The sequence below is a fragment of the Lepidochelys kempii genome, chromosome 25 (assembly GCF_965140285.1).
Source record: "Lepidochelys kempii isolate rLepKem1 chromosome 25, rLepKem1.hap1, whole genome shotgun sequence".
NCBI classification, from domain to species: Eukaryota; Metazoa; Chordata; order Testudines; family Cheloniidae; genus Lepidochelys; species Lepidochelys kempii.
In genome coordinates, this window is record NC_136404.1 from 16,336,204 (window position 1) to 16,348,525 (window position 12,322).

Genomic DNA, 12,322 nt, shown 5'->3' on the forward strand with positions numbered 1-12,322 from the left:
CATCTGTCACTGGATAGCCAGCAGACCTCTGTGCAAGGCCCTGGGGATCAGAACAGGTCCCCGGGCTGCTAACGTCCATGTAGCAAATGCATCTCTGGATTGAACTGATCACGTGGCGTCTGCCCCCCTCAGCCACACTGGAGGCTGCCTCTGGGATCTCCAGAAAGGAAGCCTGTTCAAGGGCTAATGCTCAGGGTTGGATTCTGGAGAGCTGGGTTCCATTCCTGGCTCCGCCCCTGACCTCCTGGGTGACATTGGGCATGTCTCAGCAGCTCTGTACCTCAGTTTCCCTGTCTGTGAAATAAATGTGGATCCTAATGCTGGAGCTGGGAGGCTTAGCGGATCATTGCTGACCATCAGTAGGGAGGGGCACAGGGTTAGTATTAACCCCTGCCTCAGGCTTCCCAGCCAACCTCTGGTGCCAGGGGGTACGTCCAGTCAGCAGCTGGGAGACGTGAACCCCAGCTCGGGTAGACATACGCTCACCAGCTCTGGTGGAGCTCGTGCGCTAAGAATAGCAACGTGGCCATGGCGGCATGAACTCGTCGCCCAAGGACAACCCCCTCCAAGGTCCTAGGTACGTAGCTGGGCAGCCAGCCTGAGCTGCTGCGCGCACCAGACCATGGCCACGCTGCTATTTGTAGCCTGCAAGCTTGATCAGGGCTACCCCGGGTGCGTCCGCGGCCCTGGGGATTCCACCTCTCAGCTGCTGCGGAGATTTGCCCCCAGAGGCCAGCAACCCAGCCTGGAGTTCAGTGCGAGTGGCTGATGGCCTGCCCAAGGGATAGGCTCTCTCCTGGAGTCGGGATCCCTGCTGCATGCCCGGTGACGCCCCGCCGTCATTGGCCCATGCAAAGACGGTGAGTCCCTCCCAACAGCTTGGTACGCGCCTTTCCATAAAGATCCGCGTGTGCCTATTGAATGGGCAGAGTCCAGAGCCTCCCTGCCACGGGCCGCGGTGTGACTAGCCTCAGGACCGAGGGGGAAACCGTGCCTGATGCTGCTCCTCTCTGTCTCCCTTTTAGGAGTCTTCATATTCATTTGCACTGAAATGCCTTATCAGCCTTTCAACCATGATACTTCTGGGCCTCATCATCATGTACCATGCCAGAGAAATCCAGGTGAGCCGCGCACCACAACGCATGGCCCTTCCCCTATTTCATGGGGAGGGGGTGGAGTTTGTGCCATCACCAGGCACAGCTGATGGGAGTGTGAAATCAGACAGGAACGTTCCTCTGGGAATCCCATTGCATGTGCTCAAACCAAACCCTCCCCTTTCCCTTTCTTTTACCTTAAAGAAGCCGGTGGTCCTCGTGGGAACCTGAGTTTGTCCAAACTGTGGTTCTCAACCTTTCCAGATGACTGTCCCCCTTTCAGGAGTCTGATTTGTCTTGCATATCCCCAAGTTTCACCTCACTTAAAAATTACTTGCTTATCAAATCAGACGTGAAAATACACAAGTGTCACAGCACACTTCACTTTTCTCATTTTTACCATATCGTTATAAATCAACTGGAATGTAAATATTGTACTTACATTTCAGTGTCATACTTGAGCCTGTTTTTCACTTTTGAACCTTCTCTGAAGCCGGAGCCCCGGCGGCAAGGCTGAAGCTTGTAATCTATCTTCGCAGAGTGCCCTGTGGCATGAGGCCCCGGGCAACTGCCCTGCTTGCTACCCCCTAACACTGGGCCTGCACTTGTGACCCCCCCTAAACCCATCCCATGACCCCCCTGGGAGTTGCATCCCCCACATTGAGAAATACTGATCTAGATGAGTTGAGTGCCCTCTGGAAGACCGCTGTGTACCCCCAGGAGTATGCGTACCCCCGGTTGAGAACCACTGCAATACAGGGGTGATTGATTAGCTGTCCCAGCTGGGTGGGCATGTTGTAGCTTTCCTAGAGATGGCTCAGAGCTGCAAAATTCAGACCTAGATCCCAAGTTTTCAACCGTTTCCTGCCCTGCAAAGTTCAAAGGGGTTTGGAGAGGGGGTGGTTTGAGGCTGTCTCTGAGCCCTGCAACTGTGTCAGATCTAAGAGGAGCAGGAGCAGAACGGGCCAGAATTTTTCAGAAGAGCTGCGGGCCACATTTCCAAGGGCTCAGCACCTTCCGCTGGGCTCAGATTTTCACAAGAACTCGGCTCCCATTTAGGCCCCTGCATAAGGGTCAGATTTTCAAGTGGGGTCAGCAGGTTCCCATTGTGACATTTGTCAGCAAGTTTTCCCAAGTACCCAGCACCCAACGGGCTGGAAATCCGGCCTTGAGCTCTTTTAAAAGAATCTGGTGCCCACAGACCTAACCTGACCCAGCTCAGCTCCGTAGTAGATCCTAGTAGTTGGGAGACCTCCAAGGAACAAGTAGGTGCTGCAGGAAGCCGTGCTGGCGAGTCACTAGGTGGCACCGTTCCTCTGAGACAGTGCTGATCAACAGGTGAAATCCTCCCCAGTACAGGAGACCCACGTCCCTCTTAAGATCTGTTCTGAAGGCTTAAGAGGGACTCCACTAACATGTTTAGCACCTGCCACCCCCTCCTGCACATACACCGAGGAGGCGGCTTCCTGCTTGAGGTTGGCATGACAACATTCATTATAAAGGTGCAACATCACATCTTAAAAAATGTCCTTCCCTGTATGACAAATTAGCCGGTAAGTTATTAACTTTAAAACAAGCTGTATTTGCTTGTTACTATTAAATTATAAGCTGTATATGCCTGTCACCTTTTGTTCTTTATTTACTTGTTGCATTTCACTAGTCTGGGACAAGGAAAAGTTCTCGTCAGTTTCCCGTTCTAGCAGGAAACCCTGGTGTGTGGGTTGCAGATACTGACAGTGTTGCCAGCTCTGGTGATTTTTATTGAGCCTTGCAATATGTGGTGTTTTTCCTTAAAGTACCAGGTGCTGGAGTCAGGTGATTACCTGAGAAGCTCAGCTTTTGTAAAAAGAGAACAACCCAAAATGCATTATTTTTTTTAAAAATCTCATGATTCTTTGCAATCTGATTCATGATGTTTGAAGGCTTTAGCACTGGTGCATTTCTTCTGTGATTTTTAGGGCGCCCGGGGCAAAATCTGAAATCTAGAACCCTCACCCTTCCAAAAAAATTCCTGCAGAGTGTCGGGGGAGGGGGAATCCGAGAACAAGCTCCCACTGCACGTACCCCACAGCAGTGGCTAGGCTTCTATCCTGCGGGGCTGAGCCCAGATCTCCGCCCCAGACATTGGGAGCTCCTACCCAGGGTCACAGCGCCACTCAGGTCTGGCCCAGCCCTCCCTCTGCCATGATGGGGGGACTGCCAGGCCAAGCCTGAATGGCACTACGATCCCACGCACCAGGTCGTTTGGGGGCCCTTTCAAACTGGGGACCCCTTTTGGCTGCTCCGGTACACGTGCCAGCTAGATGAACAGGAGCTCAGGTCCATCTACACAAGCTGCAATCCCACCCCATGCCCTCGCATGTCAGCGATTTACATGCTGCCCTGGGGTAGGTGACCACACAAGATGCAGAGCCATGGAGAACCAGCCCCAGCAGAGCTCTGCGTAGACCCAGCGGGTTCCATCCACGCAGAACAGGTTGCAGAATTGGAGCTTGAATTGTACTTGATAACAGGATTTTCTAGCTGGGTTTTGAGAGGAAAACAAAAGTCTCCAGTGTTCAGAGATGGCACCTGGTGCCACAGAAAGATGAGTGGAAGGAGCAGATACAGCAAAAATCAGTTGTTTTTTTTTATCCAGGGACTTTCTGACCCTGGCACCTGGTCCATTTGAAGGTCACCACAGCAACCTCTCTCCTATCTGCGCTGCCTCTGGTTTGCAATCTAGCCCCTTTGGGCCGTAAACTCTTCTCCTACTGTTAATGCCCACCATCTCAGCTACACCCTATGTGACTTTGATCATGTCCCCTTAAGGCAAAGCACCATCCATTCTACAATGGCTGAGCTCTGTGTCCCCAAGCAGCTGTTAGGAGAAGTCACAGCATTCACCCTGCAGCCGCAGCTTCGCCAGGAGAAAGTCGATAGTAATGCTTTAAGAGCTTAGGGAGCTAGATTTTAATGCCTTAATTGAAGGAAAGCGAGCTCTCCCATTCTGCACAGCAGGAAAAGAGAGGCCGGTCTCAGATGAGTCCTGCCATCTGGGACGCAGCTCTGTGGATTTGTACAGCTGCTATTTCCTCACCTGCTGTGTATTTAATTTCACTTTGCGGGGACTTTTCGCATGGCAACACAGGGAAATACCGATCAACCTAGGAAAATGTGGCTGGAAAATCCTAAACCTTGGCAAGAAGACTAAGTAGCACTTGAAATCTGCGGGCTGGCCAACCCCGAATGTTCAAACCTCATGAGTCCAGCTCCCCAAAATATTGAGATTGGCTTAAAATAACAATGCTGTGGGCTTGCCGCTCGTTTGCCTTTGGGGTTTTCAGCCTTTGGGGTTTTGCTCTAGTCACATTTTCAAGGTTTTCTTTGCAATCACGAGGGCTAGAAATTGACTTGCTTTCTTTAAAAAATATAACCGGCAAGATTCTGACAAAATCACCAAATTCCGGAAGCCGGGACACCAGATATTGCGAAACTCATGCTCAAACCCTGAAAACTGGCAACACTGAATATCTTAGCTCGTTGACTGCACACCAGCAAGATGTGCGGAGCACTGACAGCCAGAGCCCTGCCGCCTGGGGCTGAAGCACGTAACTTAGTTTCGCCGAGCCCTCCTGATTAGCAGAATTTTTGAAAATCCGATCCGGCCCCGATCCCAATTAGATCGGATAAACGGGGTTCCACTGGGGCCTGTACAGTCATTTACGCTTGTCCAGAGATCAAACCACAACCCCTCTGATCTGGTAGCATTTTACACAGCGGTAAGGGCCAGATTTACACAGATATATGAGCAGCTAAAGATGCAGACAGGAGCTTAGGGGGATTTCCAGAGGCATGTAAGGGAGTGAGGTGCCTACCCTTTTAGGGGGATATTGTAAATTCCTGTGTCTGTTTCCCTGCAGAGTTAACCAGGCTCTGACTCCGGAGCTGCCTCTAACTTACACCCAAACCTCTCACCTGAGTTCTATGGTACTTTAACCCTGGACTAGTTGGCTGGGCTGGGGGTACAGGCTACAGCCCGGCTGCTGCCCTCTGGTAACCCACCTCCTTTGCAGCAAGGACACAGGTTAAATCAGTCGAGTGCGGCACCTTCTCACAGTTCCCCTGTTCCCTGCTCCCAAATCTGGCCCCAGATGACGTCAGCAGGGGCAAAGCAATGGAGAATCAGGCCCGAGGGTACGTCCACGTTTGAGCTGGCAGGTGTCAACTCCAGCTCAGGCGGACATACCGGTGCTAGCTCTGAGTGAGCTTGTGCGCGAAAAGAGCAGTGTAGCCGTGGTGGCTTGAGCGGTGGGAGGGGCTCGCTGCCCTGAGTGCGATCCCGCCCGAGACGCTAGGAATGTACTTGGGGCGGCCTGCCTGTTTCATTGTAGTGGCCACGTGGCTGTTTTTAGTGCCTGAGGTTGTTCAGAGCTAGTGCAGGTCTGGCTGCTCCAGCTGCAGGGTAGGCATGCCCCGAGTCCCTTTGGGAGGTTGTTTATCTGTAGTCGCGCTGAGGCATGGTTACTGTCAGGAGCAAGTGAGAGCGATGGATGGAGAAGCAGAGAGAGGGGCATGCGTAGGGGCCGCCCCCCCCCCGACTTGACAGACAAAGCCAGCAAGCTCTGTGCAACCTGTGTGAGTGCAGAGGAAGTTGGAAAATCTCCACAGCAGGCCCTGGGACGAGCGCCTGCCAGCAAAGCTTAGGCAGAAGCAGATGTGCGAGCAGTGGCTTTGGGCTGGATGATGCGTACAGTCATTACTCAGCTGAACAGCTCCAGCTGTTGCAGGTGGCACATGGGGAATCCATCTTTGGGCAGGGCGTCTGCCTGAGAGCCCTCCCACCCGGTTCCAGGGCCGAGTGGGCTCTGGAGAAGCCTGGCAGAGTCCCAGAAGAATAATGCAGGGCTAAATTGCTCAGAGATTTCCCATTAAAACTTTATTATTGGCTGCAATTATTGCCTTGAGCCACATGTGACCTGCCGCCGATGACAAGCAGAAGAAAAATATGCATTGCTCAATGGGCAATACGAACCCTCTATAAATCTATTGCATTTAGAGCAGGGTTCGTTCGGCTACCCGTCTCTCCCCTTCTGCCCTGCACATCTGGCCCTAGGGGCTTGAGGGGCAAACAGGAAGGTCCTTGTTATATTCCCAGTCCAGGCGGGTGTCACTAAAGGACTGGAAGCCTGCTCTCGTGGGCAGGGGGTGGCACCGAGCGGGGTGAGTTCAATTCCCACCTCTACAGTGACTTGTTGCTTGCCCAAGTGCGTCAGTTCCTAGGCCTTGCTTCCTGGCTCCCCTGTAAACGGGGGATAACAAACCTTCCTTCAGCTGCCTGCTCTATTTCGGGCGTTAGCTCTGCAGGGCAGGAATTGTTCCTGGGCAGACGCTGAACTCAGCTGGGGCTAACAACTTACTCCTTGGCTAGAGCCTCTTGCCACTGCTTGTATTGGAGCCTGGGGAACCCCACCTGAGCCCCGGGCCCCTTGTGCCAGCCGCTGGAGCCTACAGTGTGAGCGGGGAAGGGGCTTGGCCAAGGTCAGCCAGCAGGGCTGGGCATAGAGCCCACCGGCGCTACACCACACCGCCTGCCTGCTCCTTGTTAGCCGCTGCTGGGCCTTTCGACCCACCCTAAAGCAACCCCCTACCTCTAACCCCCCTCCCCTCTCCCTGCCCAGCTCTTCATGGTGGACAACGGGGCAGACGACTGGAGAATAGCCATGACCTACAAGCGGATCTTTTTCATCAGCCTGGAGCTGATTGTGTGCGCCATCCACCCCATTCCGGGCCAGTATCTCTTCACCTGGACAGCCCGGCTGGCCTTCACCTACACCACCTCGGTGGCCGACGCCGATGTGGACATCATCCTCTCCATCCCCATGTTCCTGCGGCTCTACCTGATTGGGCGCGTCATGCTGCTCCATAGCAAGCTCTTCACCGACGCCTCCTCCCGCAGCATCGGCGCCCTCAACAAGATCAACTTCAACACCCGCTTCATCATGAAGACCCTCATGACCATCTGCCCCGGCACCGTGCTGCTGGTCTTCAGCATCTCCTCCTGGATCATTGCCGCCTGGACGGTCCGCGTGTGCGAGAGGTAAGGGCTCCTCCTCGGGCGGAGGGTGGGGCGGGCTCTGCACAAGGGCCACTGAGATGCATGCCTCCCGTGCAGCTGGAGACACGCCGGGCTCCCTTAAATAGACCAGAGCTAGGGACCCCTGCATATGTGATCCCCCCACCAGGAGAGGGAAAGGGCCCTTTGGTTGGCTGCTGCCGGCTTCAGCCGTATGTAACAAGGGTCGCCAGCAGGGAGTGAACCCACAGCCTCTGGATGGGAAAGCAACCTCCTGCCTGAACGAAAGCCCCACTGACTGGTAGGCCGCTGGGCACGGTCTGGTCAATGGAGGCTGACAGCCCCACGCTGTTCCACTCAAGGAGGAACCACAATAACCCACCTCGGTCATCTCAGGTACACCCGTGGGCCACAGCCTCAGCCAGTGAAATCAACGGAGCTGGGATCCTAGAGGCCAAGGCCAGGTTGATGTACACCCGCTGGGCTCTGATCCCATTGATTCCAGCGGAGCTGGGCCGATGGATACCAGCTGGGCATCTGGCCCTTTGCCTCCTCTTTAGCTTGGGCGGATCCCATCAAACAGGGAGCGCATCCCGAGCTCTGGCATTTAAGGGAGCGAGCGCCGTGTGACTGACACATGCCCCTTCAGCTGCACCCGAGCCTGCGGAGCAGTCAGAAGGGACCCGAACGGTGTGCGTGGGGGGGTGCGTGTGCGCTCTCCGCTCTCCTCTCCTCTCCTGTCTGCCCCTTCTCCTCTGCACCGGGACTGCTCATTAATCTGCTCTTGTTTTCCCTCTCTAATTGCTATGCTGCTCATAGGGACAAACTGTGAGTCTTCCTTCCTAGAAACCAATAGCCCCAATCCTGCACGGGGAGCTGCCTCCTACTTCCGAGCCTTGCGCCTGCCAAGAATTTAAGATTAGCTGCAGCTGGTGGGGTGGGAGGAGGCGGGGGTGGGGATCCAGTTCGTAGCAAAGGGGCCGTGAACCTTGAAAGCAGGCTGGAGCCATTTCACTTGGAACCTCTGCATTTCACTGTGACGGGGGCAGTTGCCTCCGACATTCTGCCCTCCCCCCCTAGTCCATTCCAGGTGTGCCCAGGAATCCAGCGCCACTTCTTCCCTTGACCTTCTCCCTTGGGAAGAGCTCGCCACAGGAGGGTGTTTCCAGGCGTGGATTCCTCATGCTTTGCCGAAGGCTCCCATCCCATCCCTGCGGACCTCAGGCCAGGAGCTGGGCTGCTAACCCTTTAGTGGCAGGAGGCAGCTTTCCTTGGCATGGCCAGGTGCTCTGGAGGGAGGAGACCCCCTCCTCTGCAGGTGGTCTCACCTCGGCATTCATTATCGCAGACCTCCACCGCCAACAGATTGACCCTTCAGTGCATCAGAGTCCCCGGCCTTGGGGTGGGGGGATGTTTCATTGCACGCCCTATAGAGCCGTACCCCTAGCATCAGAACTGCAGCGTCTTCTCAGGGCCAAGATCTGCCTTCTGGCTCAGATGGAGCCAAACTCCAGGCACCAGGGCTCTAAGCGCCGGGGCTGGGCAGCCAGTTCTCATAAGAGCCAGCCACAGGGGAAGCGGACGTATTGCCCAGCTCCCCTCCGCGGGGCTAGCCCCTCTCTGTGGCCTGATCTACAGTTAAAACATCGCTCAGGGGTGTGAAAAATGGCATCCCCCTGAGTGCTGGAGCGGCGCTGACCTCGCCCCGGTGTAGATGTGGCTGGGTCAGTGGACGGATGTTTCTGTTGAATTCACTAGCGCCGCCTGGGGAGATGGAGATCCTGCCGCAATGGAAAACCCCTTCTGTCGCTGGAGCGCACCTCTGCGCTGGGGGTAGCCCTGTGTCCAATGGCCCACACCCCCTTCCAATGCGGGAGTCACTGCAATATATGCAACAGGACCACAGACTCCTGCACCTTCTGCACTCTGGGGACGGGCAGGCACAAACACAGGGCCTTCTCCAGGGAAGCAAATGCCGTTCCGGACCTTCCGAGGCTGGTATTTCCTTTGTTTCTTGGTTGCTGCGTTTGGTTCCAGCCCTGACTGCAAAAATCCAGATGACACCCAGCGTGGAGAATCCATGACTACACAACAATCCTGTTCCTTTCTCTAGTGCCTTCCACCGGGGGAGCTCAACATGCTTTCCAGACTCTTCAAAAGCTCTCCCTGGGAAACAGGTGGCGCGCATCATCCCCATTGTACAGATTGGGAAACTGAGGCACAGAATGAGGCGGTGACACGCCTGAGACCACACAGGGAGTCAGTGGCAGTGCCAGGAATAGAGCCCAGAAGTTCTTGGTGCCAGTCTGCACCAGTCTCTCCGTTGAGCTGCATTTCACTGCTGTGGCAGATGTGACGAGTTGTCAGAGCTCAGCTGCCAGGATGACATTTTTCTCTGAGAAAAGTGAGAGAACCCTGGGTCAGCACTGAGGCCAGGGACCACACAACCCACAGACTGAACTCACTTCTCGCCCCATGGAGGTGAGGCCAATTACCAGCATAGTGCAGCTTAGGGGAGACCTGCCCTCCAGTCCCCCACGCTGTGCCAGCTTGCCGAGGGACCCCGGCCCTGAAGGATGCCAGTCTGGCCCCTCTCACCAGCTGCTCAGTTGGATTTAAAATGCTTTTTGCAGGATAAAATTAAAAAACAATGAGAGGGCCGGTGCGAGGCGTCAGGGAGACGGCACAGAGACCGCAGGGTAGGGTGGGGTCAGCACGGGCACTGCCATCAGCTGCTGCAGCTGTGCTCGTGGCGGAGGCAAAATGGCGATTAGTGCCTGGCTATTAGCCTGGTGTCATTTCTCAGTGAGGAACAGCAGCAGTGGGATGTGAGCACCACTTGGGCCTTACGCAAGCACTAGAGAGACTGGAGCTATGTGACCTTTTCCCCGTCGAGCCGCGCTCGGAGGCTGCTCAAGGTCCAGTTCCACCATGTCAGAGCAGTCGTGTCCCGCTCCCCTGCGCACCCCCACCCCGGCCCTGCTTGTCGGCTGCCTCTCTTGTAACGTTGTGTGACGTTACCTTGGGCTGCACCAGGGTGCCAAAGGGAAACATCACTGCAGCTGAATTTAGTGCATTGCATCTAGGATGCAGTCGGCTTTTCAGTGAGTGAGCAGGGCAGCAGCACGGTCTAGCAGTTAGAGCAGGGGCGTGGGAGCCAGGACTGCTGGATTCTATTTTCAGCTCTGCCCCTGGCTTGCCATGTGACCCGAAGGGCAAGTCACTTCCTCGCTCGCTCTCTGCCTCAGTTTCTCCAATCTGAAAAACAAGGAGGATACAAATATTTACCTCTCCCATGGGAATGTTTTAATATGTGTAAACGTGGAAGGTCCTATCGGGAAAAAAAGACCTTTTAGTAGTAGTCGAGCAAGGACACTGTCCCTTTAAGGCTCCATGCACACTTATGGTGCTATGTAAATAGTCAATTACTCCACCACCCCTTGCTTGGTTATCATGCACCAAAATATAATAGAGCATTGATCCTACTGACAGATTCCTAACTTTCCTCTCGCTCACACCAATAGTGATTGAATCTGAAGATCACCAATACCCCCTGCCTAGCTCCTCATGTCCAGGCTAGATATTAGAGTGATGGGCTCCAGAGAAATGTCCAGGAATAATTAGAGCTGAGGAAATAGTGAAAAAAAATTCTTACTCAGATTCCAAAGCAAATTTTGAGCTATGCCCTTTTGGTGTTTGCCTTTCACGAAGGTCTGAGCTCTTTGGCTTTACTAGCACGGATCCTCGTGAAAAGGAACATTAGTGTGGAATAGTAGCCGAATGAATTCCCAGTGAGGGGCTCAGTCCACCATTAATCTGTCTCTTGTGCAGTCCCTTACCCTAGGGCAGTGGTTTTCACCCTGTGGTCTGTGGACCCCTGGGGGTCTGCAGACTATGTCTAAGCTTTCCAAAGGGGTCTGCCCCTCCATTCGAAATGTTTTAGGGGGTCTGCCGCAAATGAAAGAAGGTGGAAAATTACTGCCCTAGGGCAAAGGAGGGTGTACAAGGCTCCCAATACAAGGTGGTAACATTCTGCACTGGTGCACAATTAATTGAACAATTAGCTGGAGATCTGTCAATGTGGGAAGTATAGGTCAGTGACACAAACTGTCCAATCACAGGCCAGAGAAGATACCAGGTGACTTTCTGAAGCATTCTTCCTGATCCACAGATGAATTTACGAACAACGGACACGGGTCGGAATCTCACGCTTTCCCATTGAGTCATAAATGGAAGGGAAGCAAAAAAAAAAAAAGGGTAAAATTTGTTGCATAAATGATGCATTCCAAATCATTCACACAGTGCCAATTTATTACATGGCGCTCAAGCAATCGTGCTCTGGTTCACAGGCTGTGGCTGTGGTTTCCATACAGCAAAATGAGTCAAGCACAGGTGGTTCCATTTCTTACTATGTGGATGCAGCAATAAAACCTGGAAAAGAATCAAGACAATCAACAGCAGCTGGAAAGGAAACGCTCACTCCTCGTTATTTATAGAATGAATGAGGATTTGGCTAAAATATCTCCAAAGGCCTTTCTCTCTGCTCAGCTGCTCAGCATTTCTCCATCTTTAGCAGCGCAAGTCAAATGCTCTAAAAGAGTCCCAGGAGCAATCCCTGCAATCAAGAGGGAAATGAGGGCTAGAGAGAAGGCGAAAGCCAGAGATGGAGGAAGACTCTGCATTAGGGCCAGGTTTTCACCTGCTGTGCACGGTGTAGGGGGCCCCTTAGAAACCGACTCAATCACATTCAAACCAAGTCAGTGAGCTGGCACTTCTGGACTCCTTTGTCCCGCAAGGGTGACCTTTGTCTCTGGGTAGAGGCTCAACATGAGGCCTGGGCACTACTTAAGTCCCACTTATGCCAAGGGGTGTAAGTGGGACTTACGTGGTACCTAGGCTTTGGCCAGATCCCCGCCAGGCCTGAATTTTTCCCCATAGCAAACGCTGCCATGTAATGCCCTCTCACCATGGCTGCTTCCTCCTGCAGCTGTCTCTAGCGGGAGTCAGCTCAGGAATGATTCTTTTTAAAGAATGTAAGGTCTTACCTTAGCCCCACTCCACCGCCGCCAAGTTAGCCCGCCGGGGAGAGAGGGGATGGGGTGGGGATGGGGGTGAAATGAACAGCTCAGTGCCTTCATTCCAGCTGCTCCTGCACCCATTCATCGATCCAGGC

The 12,322-nt window shown here is 53.9% G+C and overlaps 1 protein-coding gene across 1 annotated transcript in view; it reads left to right on the forward strand.

The window, feature by feature from the left end:
• The window catches only part of KCNN1 (potassium calcium-activated channel subfamily N member 1), a 76,060-nt gene that overhangs the window by 46,325 nt on the left and 17,413 nt on the right, over positions 1–12,322 (forward strand). Inside the window, exons 4-5 of the mRNA XM_073324115.2 lie at positions 1,026–1,121; positions 6,755–7,173. Of these exons, the coding sequence (XP_073180216.1) occupies positions 1,026–1,121; positions 6,755–7,173 (515 nt within the window). The remainder of the gene's footprint in view (positions 1–1,025; positions 1,122–6,754; positions 7,174–12,322) is intronic.